The following is an 18,025-nucleotide window of genomic DNA, read 5'->3' on the forward strand; positions in this document are numbered from 1 at the left end:
GGTCCTCAATAGGGGGCCGTTAACAACAACAGAAATGCATATAACAGTTAACACAGTGGGTTGAAAAAGCCAGTTACAGTTTTTATTTATCTCAGATAAAAGTTAACAACACCGGCTTTGTAAAAAAGGCCAAAAACAGCGGTTAACATAAAAAGTTATTGCCCCCCTCAGAATATAATGGTAAGCACGTTTCAATTAATTTTATATGCTACATGTTTTATTTTTAAATAATTACATTAGATGTATGTTTCACTATAATACGTAATTCTGATTGGCTAACTGCGTACATTTTTAGAATGAAGCGTACTTCGGTCAACGCTTTTACACCCCAATGAAGTTACAAAAAGAAGCATTCAATTCTTAAATGTTACAATTATATGCATTGTCTTTGATAGTGCAGCATATTCTATATATAGAAGCCAGCAAGTTCGCTCGCACATGAAAAACAAGATAATGACAAAAAAATAATAACTCAAATTATTTATTCTTTTTAATAACAGGGGGGTCAGTTATTTTTCCCTATCTGATTAAAATCCTTTGCGATAGACATAATAGAGTATGAAAGTGTTTATATTTGCCAGTGAAATAACTCAATAATTATACTACAGTAAATATATACGCTTCTGATATCTTTATCTTTTATATATCAGATCATATGATCAATAATCACCATTGTAGAAAAAAGGTCAAATTGTCGTAGACAAAAATCTGGAAAGAAGATACGTTATTGCTAAAAATAAAACGTATATATTTATGTGTGTATAATGAAAGATCGAAAACGAGGTCCGTATAAAATCTGTAAATATTGAAAACAAAATCACGTGGAAGGGTAAAATTTAATATTGTCATTGGCAAACGTCTGATTTGTCGTAGTGTGTAATCAATGATTAAACAGAACTACATTTTCAATTTGACAGAAATCAAAACAATCGTTGCACGAAAATGATCGTCGTTCAGCTTTAATTGATGCAGTTGTTCGACATCGAACTGGAAATTATAGTATCATCAAAAATGATGGGGAAATTGTTTTCTTGTTTTCATCGACAGAAAGACCGCCATGAGGCTTATAGTAGTACGTACACATTTTAGTATAATTTTTCAACTTCATTCATGATTATATTGAGTTATCTTCTGCTTAGCGAAATGTGAGTTCTAGTGTTTGAATACACACTGATTATATTTGTCAGTATATTTCACGCTTTACGCTTTTTCGTGTGTAGACAGCAAGTGATCGATTGAATCATTTGAGTTGGTACAGATTTGTCTCGCGCTGAGTCATTGGTTATAAGCTCATATATCTTCCACTGGGTTTGCGGGTACTTGATTTCTTACGTTAAATGGTCTTAAATCAGGATATGATATATTTAAACTATGACATTCAGGTGCTTTAAAATTCAAGCAGGTTACAAGTGAAGTAATGTGTAACTCTTCCAACCTACAATGCACACATTTTCCATATCTATAATAGTATACTGACCGGCTTTAGAAACGCAACACTAGATTATGTTTGTGTTGTTTTTGAATGAATGTGTCACCGTCAAAAGCGATGGCTGCCTGTTACAAACGCCAAAATGATTGTCAGAAAGGTCAACAAATTCTGTTTGACATGTTTTAGGTTCTGTTTTACACCTTCTGATTTTGCATTTGTTCAACCCATTAATTGCTTTTGGTAATTATGCAGTTGGAACTTGAGGGCTTTAAAGGTTTTCCTTCGGTCGATTCTTTGGTAATTCAGTTTATGGGAAACATTTATGGCATGAATCTGTACCCAATGACACTCGGTAATTTGATTAACAGTTGACGTTGTGACCGTTAACATGTCATGCAAATGACGTTGCGTATTCAAATTCTGTTGACGTTTCATTGTCACTACATGTTGATCTGTTCATTGATGCCCAGAAACAAATCTGGTCTACTTGTGTCGTTGTCGGAAGGACAGTAAGACGAGTTTCTGAAGTCATAAAGTATGGTTGCAGCACGTTTATGTTTTCATGTTTGCAGTATTCTTAAGGAATAATTCAGTTTTTTATTTCTCAGTCTTGGCAAAATGGGGATGCAATATTTTTAAACTGAATTAAGTGAGGCAAAGGATTTAAAGAACAATTTCACAAAGCAAAAAAACATGAAACAATCTTTTATGGGTCCAAAATTTCGATTTAAGAAATTCGTGCGACTTCAAAAATTCGGTATGTTCAATAACCACAGGTAAGTCAGATTTTGATTTTTTGTAAGGAGAAAGAAGTATGATAAGCATGGGCAGAAGTTATAAGAGAATCAAACAAGATTTGTTAAAAAAAAATCAACAAAATGAGTGTTGCGTTTCTAAAGTCGTTCAGTATATGTGAAAGGGTTGACTAAAATTGCATTGTCAATGAAAGGAAAGGTCGATTAACTTAGTTACAATCAGATAATACCACCGTGTATTGAAATGTATTGAATGCATTACAACCAGAGACATACATTATATGTGTAGGCATTAGCATACAGCTGGGTTTAAAAAAAAATATGAGCTTTTAGACAATATTTACTCCATTTTAGTTTTATTTACAGTAAACACAATTAATGTCTTCATTTTAATGATTTTCTCTCGCTGCTTTAACATTGTTTGTTAAGCCGTGCATTTCAGAATAATATTAACATTATTTGTATAATTTCGTACCTATAATAGTACATGTACGAAGGCATACCGCTCAGAGAGCTAACCGGTCCAATTGGCGTCAACCGTAAACCTTTTTAATAAAAAAATCCCAAATCAACGTGCAAATTTGAACAGAACTTATTGAGTGGGTGTCGTTTGTTGCTGTTTATCAAATTTGTTTTTGACCTCAATGTTGTTATGTATACATTAATTATTGTGTTGTTATATCAAACCACTGTACAAGCTAGGTTATATTAGTGAGTCCAGGGGCGGATTTAGGCGGGGGCGTGGCGGGCGTGCGCCCCCCCCCTAAAATTTGCAAAGGATAGGTTGTCTTCAACTTTTTTAAGTATCACACGAGACCATTCCATCTTTTTAACATTCAAAGTATATAAAACAGTCATTTTAACAGGATAAGCGTTAGCGTGATTACAAATCAACTTTCCTACGATTTATTTAAGTTCTATAAATATTGTATACTTCAATGGAAGGTGTCAAACGCGGAGTTGCCTTTTTGACAAATATAATGTTTGGCTTTATAACTATTTTGAACAGAGCGTCACTGATGAGTCTTATGTAGACCCATTGGCGATGTGCAAAACAACAGTTTTTTTGGTGGTGTTCCTGTATTTCTTTATGTTACAACTACCCGCACCTTGTCTTTCAAGGTTTAGTTGAGATATTACCCGATATTGCTATATAGACAATTTTACAACAAGTGCTGGTGTCTTGGTTGTAGATTGGTTTGCATAGGAACACAGAATCAAAGTAAAATGTTCCGACATGATCTTATAAGCTTCTGTTTAAGGACTGCAGCTTTATAACTGTAACTTAATCGTCGTGGAACATGGACATATTGTAAAGTTTACCTCTGTCCGTCCATCCGCCAGTCAGTCACTTGATATTTGGTACGGAGGAACCAATAGGACGTATACAAATCTAATAAAATCGTTATTCTTTCCCCCCCTGAAGATATTCGCTTGATTAATATGAATGCAACACAAGTTTTCCAAGCAACCATTGACTATATGTTTTATATGGAGGATCAGCTTAATTGTGTATTCCGGACTGAGTTCTGTCTCTATCCTTATTGTCTTCAGTCCCTTTTGCTGGGAAATATATGGGGGTAGTCTCAATGAATTGAACCTAAAAGATTTCTTGTTAAATATGGTGATTGTAAGTTGTTGTTATGGGGGGGATTTATGCGGGTTTCAGCTTGAAACTTTAATTTGTCCCTTGTTTTACCACACAATAATTCGAGATATCTACATTGCACTCTCTTTTGAAAAATATATATTTCAATAATTTTACGCTCCGCTCGGCGAATATAAAAACTTTGCACCCCCCCCCCCCCCTAAATTGAAATCCTGGATCCGCCCCTGGTGACGCACGATTGCTTGTATATACCCAGCCCCATTCTGTATGTGCCTGTCCCATACAAGTTAATTTGGTATACTATGCATATTTTCAATGATTTCGTCACCAAAAAAAACATTAATATGAAAGGCAGAGACCTATATACTAAATGTATATATCTCTGATAAAGGCTCTCAGAGTTGGACATGTTCTTATCATTCTCTTTGTTAGTGGATATAATGATTGTAACTACGTGGAACTCTTGGAGAATATTTTTTTTTAAATACGAGACTTTTTTTATATTGTTGTTATTCAATTATTTCATTTGCATTTTATGATCAATTTGCTAGTTCAAACAAGACCAAAATGTCTGGCTTTTTTTACGTTTGACTTTTGTAAAAAAAGAAAAATATGAATCATTATGAATTACAAAAATGAAGCTGAAGGACGCCTCCGGGTGCGGGAGTTTCGGGCTACATTGAAGACCCATTGGTGGCCTTCGGCTGTTGTCTGCTCTATGGTCGGTTGTTGTCGCTTTGACACATTCCCCATTTCCATTCTCAATTTTATTGCAGACATCAACTTTTTAAATATAATTTATAAACCTGAATTTCAATCATAGTTCTACATACGGGAAATAATATCTACATCCCATCTTCATATATAATTGTTATTTCGAATATATAAATAACATTTAAAATAATTGATGATGAAAATATTGTGTCGATCACTTTTTATTGGTCGACGGTTTTCAAATATCTATGCCCTTTACAATACCTGCGAAACAGTTTTTGACATTTTTTTTTAAATGTCACAAGTTTGTTCGAATTAAAATGGGTTCATTAGTATGCTTTTCAGTATTAAGCACTGGATCATGCGCTTTCTTCTGTGAACTCCATTACATTGCATAGTAATGAAAGCGACAGATGACAATATTTATTACATATAAATGTGACAAGCGACAAGGTCGTTTTAATCAGTTGTGCTCAAGTCAGCCTGTTACTCAGCCTGTTTCATACGTTTAATGTCGGCTCTCAAGATGAAGCTGTCCTCTATGTTTAGATGTTTACAAAAACAGGATAATGACTTTTCATACAGTACGTATTTTTTAATATCATCGTCAGAATTATTAAAGGGGCATTGTGGGTGGGACATAGGGATGACCACGATTTCGAGTACTTACCACTTAATGAGCAGTAATTGCATCGATTTATTTGAAAAACTTGCGAAAGATAATCAAAATAAATTCGCCTTCATTTTGCATGGTGAAATTTTTGGAAGATGACTCAACATATAAATCTACTTTTTTTCCAAAATGTGTCACAATATTCCGACTGTCTTATCATGTTTATATCCTTCTCAAAACCTTGAGTACATGATTATGGAACTATGTGTGTCATGATAAGTGTATAGCACTTTTTTTCAAGGGTTATAATTGTATATACAGATTTTTTTCAAGATATTTGATTTTATTGATCAATCAATTAGGAAATATAACAAATTCATAAATTTTCGTTTTTTGTTTGTTTTTGTTTTTACACTATGCATTGTTATATACATGCCACACATATTAAAAGGTACTTGCGTACTTGACTTAATGTGTATGTTGAGGATTTCTTATTTAACTTCAAATGATAATTCAAGTATAACCCTATACAGACTTTGATCCAGATGTTGTTATGATAATAATAACTTACAAGTTCAATGTCAACTGATAATGAAATCGGATGAATCACGTTTTTTTTTTACATTTTATGTTAGAATAAGTTCTATGAAAACTTTTGTTCGGAAATATGATTTTGCAATGGCTCCAACAAAAGCATATTACATATAGTTGGTTTGTAGTAGATATTACACAAGGGTCTTGGAGCGATTTAGTCACATATTATTGAAAAGCATCATAAGTAAAGGGACTCCAATTTAATTTTTTAACAACATCTTGTTGTTAATATGCATATTTACTGAGTAATAATTTAAAAAACAAATTTGTGCGTGCTAAATTACCACTTTGAAATATCAGATATTAACAAATATTTTGATATACTTTTCTGGTCTACAAACTTCAACGTATTCAGGGCTTAAATATCGACTAGACAATCTTGGAATATTTTATGACACATACTCCATGTGTCATAAAATATTCTAACTTGTTGTTTTCATTTGTTTTTTCGTTAGTTGAAAGCTGTATTCGACGGAAGATCTCAACTTTAGTCAAGTATTAAACAAACGATACCATACAATCTCAACCCGATATTCTTTTAAACGTATTTACCTTAATGAAATCATATTCTTAAAAAAAAAGATAAGAAAAATTTCAACCGATATTTATTCTTATATAACACTGATAACAGAGAAAGAAGGAGAGACATAGAGTTCTTTAGGCGTCACACCACCAATTACTCCCTCTAATTTAGAACGTATTGAAAGTAGGCCTACTTGGACAAAGAATAGTGTATTTGAAGTCATTGCTTACTTAAAATTATCAACAAATTGGCAGAAATGAAACTTTTGGTGAAAGAAAAATGTACAATTTTGAGCTAAAATACTTGTTTATGAGCTTGCATTCAAAATTGAGGATTAATGCACTCCATAGTATACTAATTTATGATTTCCAGAAAACCAGGGGTTATTTTTAGTGGTACCTCTATTCGGAAGACCTTTTCTCTTTTCTATGATTTTAAACATCTGTTGAAAAGCTGATACATGTACAATTCAGGATATACCTGGTTTCTATGAGAAAAAAAACTGAACTCGGAGGAAAATCAATTTGGAAAGTCCATAATCATACGGCAAAATCAAATAACAAAACGCATCAAAAACGAATGGACAAGAACTGTCATATTCCTGACTTGGTACAGGCATTTTCAAATGTAGAAAATGGTGGATTAAACCTGGTTCTATAGCGCTAACCCTCTCACTTTAATAACAGTCTCATCAAATTCCGTTATATTTACATGATGCGTTAAATAAAAGGTCACAATTAATAATATAGTCAAAATATGGGTACATCAGTCATCATCATATCACAAATGAAGTTAAACTTAAGGTAAAATATTTAGAAAGCTGTGAGAAATGAAAAATTTGGTAGAACACTTACAGATTTGGACTTTTGATTGGTGGTATAACGTCAAAAAAGGGCGGAATCAATTTACGCCAATGGCAGTTTTAAAAAAAAAAATATCAATTGCACCAATTTATGGATTCAAAATGCGCCACAATAACCTTATTATCATTATTATCTTTATTGTTCTTGTAAAATTTTAAGGGGATTTCAGCCCATACAGAGGGAGGGGAAAAAAGAGATTGCAGATGTTGATAACACGACATGTTAATGCAGATGTTGATACCACGACAGGTTAATTAGAGAGAATGTTATATGTTTATAACATTGTATATACGACTATAATTAACCTATAATAGTATGTTAAACATGTAACATGACTGTAATTAACCTATCCGTATATTAAACATGTAACATGACTGTTAAATAACCTTTTATGTTTTAGTTTAAACATATTTTATTTGCTTTTATGTGCAAAAGGGATGAGACACAAATTAATTAAACTTATATAGTCTTCTCCCATAACAATTTATAACAATAAAATATTTACAAAGCATGCATACAAACAATGAATATATTATACATACAAGTGTGGACACAGATGAGTGTGGATAGTATGTTTGGATGTTTGACAGTGTTTTATGACAAAAGTAGTTCTATGTTTTCCCTATATGGTGTTATAAACTGTATTGCACGATGACAACCTAAGCATTATATGAGTGTTGTTTATTTAATATAAATATATACAACTCAACCCAACAATGTTAGATCTGTAAATTTGCTTTCGCAAATTTTTGTTCTTCCCTCGCCGGGATTCGAACCCATGCTACTGAGATATCGTGACACCAAATCGCCTGCACTGTAGCCGTGTATATATATTATACATATTGGAATACATGTTATCAACATACATAGAGAATAATGCGCTTTTTCCTCCTTCAGTATTGGCTGAAATCCCATCAAACCCTAGAAAAACAAATATAACGGATGAGAAGCAATCATTACACCAAACTATTGTATGCTTCTCAGCCGTCCATGTTTGTGTTTTAAATACTCTCACAAAAGTTTATGCCATAACAGGTTGTATGCATTAATCTCCGAAGTGGGGACCCAGGTCAAAAGGTCGCGAAGTCGACAACGACTCGGAAAATGAGACTTTGCTCTAGAAAAGTACCAAATAATAGCGAGAAAGTGAACAAAAAGAATATGTTTCTATTTTAATGTTTAAGTACTATAGCCTTTGGTTTAATGTTGAACAGAGACATCTTATAGTTTTTACAGTGTATATATCATATGAGTAGATTTTTACTTCAACATTTTTTTTTTATTTGAAAGACTTTGCCATTTTGTAAAGTGCCGGTCCTGAGCCCGGATAATGGAGGAACAAAGTCACCTTCACTTAGTAGACATACATGTATATAAGTTAAAATTAATAAATAGATTAAAATTGTTGCAATTGTATGATTGTTTTTTTGTTGCGCAAATGAATACTATGGTGTTCGGAATGAAAATGCACAGAAGTAGAAATAGCGCAAATGAGTTGTGGCGCAAATGATGCATATAAAAATCGACCCAGAAAATCTTTATAAACAGGAATAGGTGTTTTGCTTTCACGCAATTGGTATTTAATTTGCGCCAACTATCAATCTTTCATCTGCGCCAAAATCAAATATTTTATTTGCGTCAAAATAATCTTTCATTTGAGCCAAAATATTAAAAGCATGAGAATTAGTTTTGTTCAAGTTCAAATGAGACTTTAAATCGTAACTGTGAGAGCTTTTTATGATTGCACAATTACAACACATTCCCAGGAAAACATCGTAGGCATATAATGAAAGCACTATACACTGATACGTTCTAATAAAGGAAATTTCGTTATAGTTTTAAAACACAATTCTGTTATAAATTAAAGTGATCATAAAACTTTATATATTGAAAGTAAGCACTATTGATATGTATCTCACAACCCAACTCAACGATTGTTTTATGTATATTGTTATTGTATAATGTACAATCAACATGCGACACTCTATTGAAATTACTTTAATTTTATTATTATTTATTAGTTATATATTATATTTTTTTTTTATTGAAAAGCACTTTATGTCCATATGGGCCAATGACTTAAATTAAAACATTATACATGATATACAGTTTACATATATCAATAATTTGTATAGTAACAAACTATACAAATCCTTGCATATATAAAACAATGACAATAAACTTGAACTATAATCATAATTAATAATTATATAATTGAACGAATAAATTGACACATAAATAATTTAACTACTTTATGGGTAAATGCATTTGGGTTGGTAGTATAATAAGTAGCGTAAGTGCAACAAATGATAAAAACAATAACGACACTTCCTGGTTAAGAAAATAAATATTATTGTAACACACATTAACATTAATAAAATGTAAACGATTACTTTTGACCTATATTATCCTTAATGTTTTACTTTGCTGTTTGATAGTTTGTCAAATTATAACTGTCAAAACAACTTTTATTATGCTAATTAACTCGTCACCCACATCCCTAATTAAACAATAAATTATTTTATGCAAACATTTAAAACGGTATCAATTTAAGTTTAGTTTTAACTTGATGAAAAATTTAACGAAACGAGTGTGCCTCAAAATATAAAAATAATTGTTGCAATGTTGCATATGCAAAAAAAAAACACTTTTAAAGACAGTTTATTATCAGGTTTCTATCAGCAATGTCTTAAACGAGTTACGAAAAACCAATGCCTATCAATTATTTTTTTTTAAGTTGTGTCCCTCGAAAATTAATCGATTATATTGAATAGTGCATAATGAGTGCTCTTATGTTTTTAATTCTTATAAGAATTGTATGGAACTTATATCAAAAGGTTTATATCTGTAAATATTTTGAAAATATGTGCAGATCAAATATTATTAACGAGTTATGTCCCTTGGAAATATAGATTATATCGGAAATTACCTTGGTTTTTTTAAAGCAGTCAGTTCCCTACATAGTAATGAACCATTTTAATGATTGTTTTGTTATTGCCCTTTCGTCTTTAGTACATGAAACATTTACCACACAAGGGTGGAGAGATAGCAACTCTACTAGTTGTTTCATTTTATTTCTTTGTCCACAGTTAACATTTTATCATTTTCTGTTTCAGAACGCCGTCGTAGACGATCGAGTTTGGGACTTATGCTACGAGGGGACCGCAATCGGTGTCTACAAGATATGCTCCCTATGGCAACACAACTTCCAGACGGTCGACAAGCCTACATCGACTATATGACACATGACCAAATGACAGAAACCTACAATCTTATACAGACATGCGCACAAGAAGGACAAGGGTTCGCAGTTGATGAATATCCTACAGAAGAAGAGTTCAGAGAAGACATAAAAGGAGGGGATAGTTTTGCTATAATATGTGACACAACCGGTGAAATGATAGCAGGTTTTATTTTAGCCATTAGCAAATTTTACCGTGGATCGGCAGGAGCTGTAGACCCATTTCTTGTGGTGCGCAGTTCTGAACGGAAAAGGGGTATTGGTGAATTTATCATGAACAGAGTTATTGAGTTTTCGAAGTATTTAAACTATCAAGGAATTTATGTGGACACATTTAGTAACAATGCTGCCTTAATTCGTATTTTGGACAAAGTTGGAGGATTTACCAAAGTTGGATATCTTCCATTAGGAGGATTAATGAAAAATGGTTATGCTGTGTCTTCCATAGTTTACTACAAGGAAATCTCTAATAGTAAAGTTAGCTGATAACAAACAACACACAGTATTGACAGTGACAACGATAAATTGATAGACAAAATCTAAGAAGAACTTGACTTTGGAAATAATTATAGTGCCTTAAAGTTTAACTTACTATCATTATTCTTTAATCGTCAAGTTTCATAGGTCATCACCAATCATTTTCAATTCCACCCCATAAGGTTATCATTTCAATATGTACTACCATATCTCAAAAACCAAAGCCTTTAGAGCAAATCTGACATGTGGTAAAATTGTTTATCAGGTCCAGATCTATCTGTCCTGAAATTTTCAGATGAATCGGACAACCTGTTGGTAGGTTGCTGCCTCTGAATTGGTAATTTTAAGGAAATTTTGCCGTTTTTATACGACCGCAAAATTTGAAAAAAATTTCGTCGTATATTGCTATCACGTCTGCGTCGTCGTCGTCGTCGTCGTCCGAATACTTTTAGTTTTCGCACTCTAACTTTAGTAAAAGTGAATAGAAATTTATGAAATTTTAACACAAGGTTTATGACCACAAAAGGAAGGTTGGTATTGATTTGGAAGTTTTGGTCCCAACATTTTAGGAATTAGCGGCCAAAAAGGGCCCAAATAAGCATTTTCTTGGTTTTCGCACTATAACTTTAGTTTAAGTTAATAGAAATCTATGAAATTTTGACACAAGGTTTATGACCACAAAAGGAAGGTTGGTATATATTTTGGGAGTTTTGGTTACAACAGTTGTTAAGGAATTAGGGGCCAAAAAAGGGCCCAAATAAGCATTATTCTTGGTTTTCGCACAATAACTTTAGTTTAAGTAAATAGAAATCAATGAAATTTAAACACAATGTTTATGACCACAAAAGGAAGGTTGGTATCGATTTTGGGAGTTTTTAGTCCCAACAGTTTAGGAATAAGGGGCCAAAAAGGGACCCAAATAAGCATTTTTCTTGGTTTTTGCACCATAACGTTAGTATAAGTAAATAGAAATCTATGAAATTTAAACACAAGGTTTATGACCATAAAAGAAAGGTTGGTAAAGATTTTGGGAGTTTTGGTCCCAACAGTTTAGGAATAAGGGGCCCAAAGGGTCCAAAATTAAACTTTGTTTGATTTCATTAAAAATTGAATAAATGGGGTTCTTTGATATGCCAAATCTAACTGTGTATGTAGATTCTTCTTTTTTGGTCCTGTTTTCAAATTGGTCTACATTAAAGTCCAAAGGGTCCAAAATTAAACTTAGTTTGATTTTAACAAAAATTGAAATCTTGGGGTTCTTTGATATGCTGAATCCAAACATGTACTTAGAATTTTGATTATGGGCCCAGTTTTCAAGTTGGTCCAAATCAGGATCTAAAATTATTATATTAAGTATTGTGCAATAGCACGTCTTTTCAATTGCACAGTATTGCGCAATGGCAAGAAATATCTAATTGCACAATATTGTGAAATAGCATTTTTTTTATACGACCGCAAATTTTGAAAAAATTTTCGTCGTATATTGCTATCACGTTGGCGTCGTCGTCGTCGTCGTCGTCGTCGTCGGCGTCGTCGTCGTCGTCGTCGTCGTCGTCGTCCGAATACTTTTAGTTTTCGCACTCTAACTTTAGTAAAAGTGAATAGAAATCTATGAAATTTTAACACAAGGTTTATGACCATAAAAGGAAGGCTGGTATTGATTTTGGGAGTTTTGGTCCCAATATTTTAGGAATTAGGGGCCAAAAAGGGCCCAAATAAGCATTTTCTTGGTTTTCGCACTATAACTTTAGTTTAAGTTAATAGAAATCTATGAAATTTTGACACAAGGTTTATGACCACAAAAGAAAGGTTGGGATTGATTTTGGGAGTTTTGGTTTCAACAGTTTAGGAATTAGGGGCCAAAAAAGGGCCCAAATAAGCATTATTCTTGGTTTTCGCACAATAACTTTAGTTAGAGTAAATAGAAATCAATGAAATTTAAACACAATGTTTATGACCACAAAAGGAAGGTTGGTATTGATTTTGGGAGTTTCGGTCCCAACAGTTTAGGAATTAGGGGCCAAAAAGGGACCCAAATAAGCATTTTTCTTGGTTTTCGCACCATAGCATTAGTATAAGTAAATAGAAATGTATGAAATTTAAACACAAGGTTTATGACTATAAAAGGAAGGTTGGTATTGATTTTGGGAGTTTTGGTCCCAACAGTTAAGGAAAAAAGGGCCCAAAGGGTCCAAAATTAAACTTTGTTTGATTTCATCAAAATTGAATAATTGGGGTTCTTTAATATGCCGAATCTAACTGTGTATGCAGATTCTTAATTTTTGGTCCCGTTTTCAAATTGGTCTACATTAAGGTCCAAAGGGTCCAAAATTAAACTTAGTTTGATTTTAACAAAATTTGAAACCTTGGGGTTCTTTGATATGCTGAATCTAAAAATGTACTTAGATTTTTGATTATTGGCCCAGTTTTCAAGTTGGCCCAAATCGAGGTCTAAAATTAAACATTGTTTGATTTCATCAAAAATTGAATAATTGGGGTTCTTTGATATGCCGAATCTAACTGTGTATGTAGATTCTTAACTTTTGGTCATGTTTTCAAATTGGTCTACATTAAGGTCCAAAGGGTCCAAAATTAAACTTAGTTTGATTTTGACAAAAAATGAATCGGTTGGGTTCTTTGATATGTTGAATCTAAAAATGTACTTAGATTCTTGATTATTGGCCCAGTTTTCAAGTTGGTCCAAATCTGGGTCCAAAATTAAACTTTATTTGATTTCATCAAAAAATTAATAAATGGGGTTCTTTGATATGCCAAATCTAACTGTATATGTAGATTCTTCATTTTTGGTCCCGTTTTCAAATTGGCCTACATTAAGGTCCAAAGGGTCCAAAATGAAACTAAGTTTGATTTTAACAAAAAATTAATTCTTGGGCCTCTTTGATATGCTGAATCTAAACATGTACTTAGATTTTTGATTATGGGCCCAGTTTTCAAGTTGGTCCAAATCAGGATCTGAAATTATTATATTAAGAATTGTGCAATAGCAAGTCTTTTCAATTGCACAGTATTGTGCAATGGCAAGAAATATCTAATTTCACATTATTGTGAAATAGCAAAATTTTTTTTTAATTAGAGTTATCTTTCTTTGTCCAGAATAGTAAGCAAGAAATATCTTATTGCAAGATTTTTTTTTAATTGGAGTTATCTTTCTTTGTCCAGAATCAACTTAAATCTTTGTTATATACAATATACAATGTATATTCACTTTTTACTACCAACTGATAAATTTAAATAATCTTTACCATTCAGTGATAACAAGCAGTTTTTTTACATCTTAATATTTTATGATGTATTATAATGAGTAGTTATTGTTGCAAACTCCATTAGAATATTTTAATTGAGATTAGTTTTGGAATAGGGGAAAGGGGGATGTGATTAAAAAATTGGGTTCAATTTTTCTCATTTGACATTTCATAAATAAAAAGAAAATTTCTTCAAACATTTTTTTGAGAGGATTAATATTCAACAGCATAGTGAATTGCTCTAAGAGAAAACAAAAAATTTAAGTTCATTAGAACACATTCATTCTGTGTCAGAAACCTATGCTGTGTCAACTATTTAATCACAATCCAAATTTAGAGCTGAATCCAGCTTGAATGTTGTGTCCATACTTGCCCCAACTGTTCAGGGTTCAACCTCTGCGGTCGTATAAAGCTACGCCCTGCGGAGCATCTGGTTTAATTAGAGTTATCTTTCTTTGTCCAGAATAGTAAGCAAGAAATATCTAATTTCACTATATTGTGCAATAGCAAGATTTTTTTTAATTGGAGTTATCTTTCTTTGTCCAGAATCAACTTAAATCTTTGTTATATACAATATACAATGTATATTCACTTTTTACTACCAACTGATAAATTAAAATAATCTTTACCATTCAGTGATAACAAACAGCTTTTTTACATCTTAATATTTTATGATGTATTTAAATGAGTAGTTATTGTTGCAAACTCCATTAGAAATTTTAATTAAGATTAGTTTTGGAATAAGGGAAAGGGGGATGTGATTAAAAAAAATGGGTTCAATTTTTCTCATTTGAAATTTCATAAATAAAAAGAAAATTTCTTCAAACATTTTTTTGAGAGGATTAATATTCAACAGCATAGTGAATTGCTCTAAGAGAAAACAAAAATTTAAAGTTCATTAGAACACATTCATTCTGTGTCAGAAATCTATGCTGTGTCAATCATTTAATCACAATCCAAATTTAGAGCTGAATCCAGCTTGAATGTTGTGTCCATACTTGCCCCAACCGTTCAGGGTTCAACCTCTGCGGTCGTATAAAGCAGCTACGCCTTGCGAAGCATCTGGTTAGTTAATATCTTGAATATTATTATAGATAGAGATAAACTGTAAACAGCAATAATGTACAGCAAAGTAAGACCTAAAAATAAGTCAACATGACCAAAATGGTCAATTGACTCCCTAAGCAGTTATTGTCCTTTATAGTTGATTTTGAACAATTTTATGCCTCGTTCAAACGGACATTTAATAATAAATTCGAATAGAATGCGAATCGGATTCGCTTTTCGCGTTCACACACTCTTCTTTTTTAATTCGAATTGGCTAATACGCTTTTGTGAATACGAACTAAAAGGTAACGTCGTTTGGACAGTAAAGCGAATTGACGCGCATTGCAATTTGAATTAGTATTGACGTTAGGGCGTAAACCGTTTCTAATGCGAATTAAACTAATTCGAATTAATTAGTTTTAAATGCGACACTTTTCCACTGACACTGTAACTACCGGGCCAAAGTTATTATAGATAGATTTGATTGTAAGCAGCAAGAATATGCAGTAAAGTAAGATCTACAAACACATCACCATCAATAAAAACCCATTTTCGGTAGAATCCATATGTGTCCTTTGTTTAATATTGACATAGACCAAGTTGAGCGACACACAGGCTCTTTAGAGCCTCTAGTTTCTGAAGACTGTTCAAATCAAATGGGACTAAATAAATAAATATAAAATTGACAATGGAATGGGTGAATATGTCAATAAGAAATCAATCCGACAAAAGACGGATAACATTCGAAGGCCACTAATGGGTCTTCAGCGCAGCGAGGAATTTCCCCAGCCCGGAGGTGGGTCTGAGCTGACCTCTTAATAAAAATGTATACTAGTTCAGTGAAAATGGACGTCATGTAGAATAAAGAAACACACAACAATACAGTAAAATTCAGCTTAAAAGAAGACTGAGTCCAATGTCAGAATAAGTAACAAAAGAAACTAAGCAAAATGACACTGATACATAAATTAACAAGGGACTACAAGCAGTTATTGACATGCCAGCTCTAGACCTCAATTAAACTAGCTGAAATATTATGGCTTCTTCCTATGAAAATCAAGCCTCCGTTAGGGGTTTAGTGTCATACCATACCATACCATCATACCATAATGAAACATAGGAGAACATAACCTGTATGATAGTTTCCATTGGATTGTAAGAATTCTGGTATGCTTTCTGATCACAGATAAAAAAAGTTGCATCGACAAAAAATAGACCTTTTAAAGTAACGTTGAAACACTATAGAACTCACCAACCAACATATCATGGCTAATAAAAATAGAATACAAACGACACAAACAAATAACACATGCATCAGATCAAGAGAGGCTTATATACCAAAGACTGAGTATGCGACTCATTTGAGTTGTGATGAATTTGACGATTCTAGATGCTTTATAGTCAATGTCCGTTTAAAGAAGACACTTTCCATTTCATTTTTGCATATGATAAAGTCTAGAACACCTTTGTCTATAGTATAAGAAAAGTGTCAAAAACATTGTCACACTGAGTAAATTTTCTAAGTATGAAATCTTCTAAGTATGAAACTTAGTAATGTAACTATGATTACGACATCTGTTGCAAAGTAAGCATGTCGGTGTTCTATAATTATAATTTAATAAACTTTTTCTATTTACTTTTGAAGTAGCTTTTTACATTGCGAAGACCTTGGGTTCATTTCGATGTATTGCTATCGCCTAGATTTCCATTATGTAAATTAGTTTTGGTTTTGTAACCGATTTATATACACGATAAATACGCGCACATAAACGAGTGCAAACTAGCATTCCTTATCGTTTGATCTCTTCAATGAATACTGATAAAAATATTTTTGTTTACAACATGCATTAATAATATGAAAATGTTTTGTAGTTAAAAAATCATACTAATTGATAATATCAATGCACACGTACCGTAAACTTGTGTTCAAGTATGCGGAAGAATATCTCAAAGAACGTTTTTCGACAATACCGGCAAGGACCGGTAACTGTAATCGTTTTTATGGGAAAATATGAATGCCATCTCGTATCCTTTCTCTTAGAAAAATCGATTTTTTTCTACAGAAACGTGTCCACCATGCATTTGCTAGAATATTAAAACAGTAGAATAAAATTATATACAAATCATTTATTCATCGTCCACGCACGAACGTGTCTCAGACAAAATATATCTCTGTACATTAATCTAAGTTTCAGGTAAAGAGATATATGATTTTTTTATACGACCGCAATTTGGTATGACGTTTGCGTCGTCGTCGTCCGAAGAATCATTGGCTTTCGCACTATAACTTTAGTTAAAGTAAATAGAAATATATGACCACAAATGGAAGGTTCTGTAATATTTTTTCTGCGCCTAGCGGGTTATTTAACAGTGTGCACCACATTTTGTTTATGTTATTTCGAATAGACAGAACAAATATTACAGTCATTTCATAAAAGTTATAATTTAATTCTAAATTCCATTTTAAACCGTAGAAAACCATGAAAAAACGTTGATGACGTCACGGTCACATGACTAAATTATGTCTATGGGCTGATAACAAAATAATAAAAAAAATCAGAAGACGCGTTACATCCAAAATTAAATTATGAGTACATAGAAATCTATGAAATTTAAACAGAATGTTTATGACCACAAAAGGAAGGTTGGGATATATTTTGGGAGTTTTGGTTCGAACAGTTTAGGAATTAGGGGCCCAAAGGGTCCAAAATTAAACTTTAATTTGTTTGATTTCATCAAAAATTTAATAATTGGGGTTCTTTGATATGCGGAATTTAGCTGTGAATGTAGATTCTTAATTTTTGGTCCCGATTTCAAATTGGTCTACATAAAGCTCCAAACGGTCCAAAATTAAACTGAGATTGATTTAAACAAAAATAGAATTATTAGGGTTCTTT

General features: G+C 32.4%; 1 protein-coding gene across 3 annotated transcripts; it reads left to right on the forward strand.

Annotated features, from left to right (window-relative positions):
- Positions 1 to 786: 786 nt before the first annotated feature.
- LOC134691220 (uncharacterized) lies at positions 787 to 10,933 on the forward strand. Of its 3 annotated transcripts, none has more exons than XM_063551578.1 (2): positions 787 to 1,069; positions 10,217 to 10,933. In XM_063551578.1, the coding sequence occupies exons 1-2, from the start codon at positions 967 to 969 to the stop codon at positions 10,825 to 10,827; spliced, it is 714 nt and encodes a 237-aa protein (XP_063407648.1). In that variant the 5' UTR covers positions 787 to 966; the 3' UTR covers positions 10,828 to 10,933. The 3 variants fall into 3 exon arrangements, with proteins under 3 accessions (XP_063407648.1, XP_063407647.1, XP_063407649.1); XM_063551577.1 differs by having other exon boundaries at positions 789 to 1,072; XM_063551579.1 differs by lacking the exon at positions 787 to 1,069 and adding an exon at positions 4,926 to 5,091.
- The last annotated feature ends 7,092 nt before the right edge of the window (positions 10,934 to 18,025 follow it).

Source organism: Mytilus trossulus, chromosome 11, assembly GCF_036588685.1.
Source record: "Mytilus trossulus isolate FHL-02 chromosome 11, PNRI_Mtr1.1.1.hap1, whole genome shotgun sequence".
Lineage (NCBI taxonomy): Eukaryota > Metazoa > Mollusca > Bivalvia > Mytilida > Mytilidae > Mytilus > Mytilus trossulus.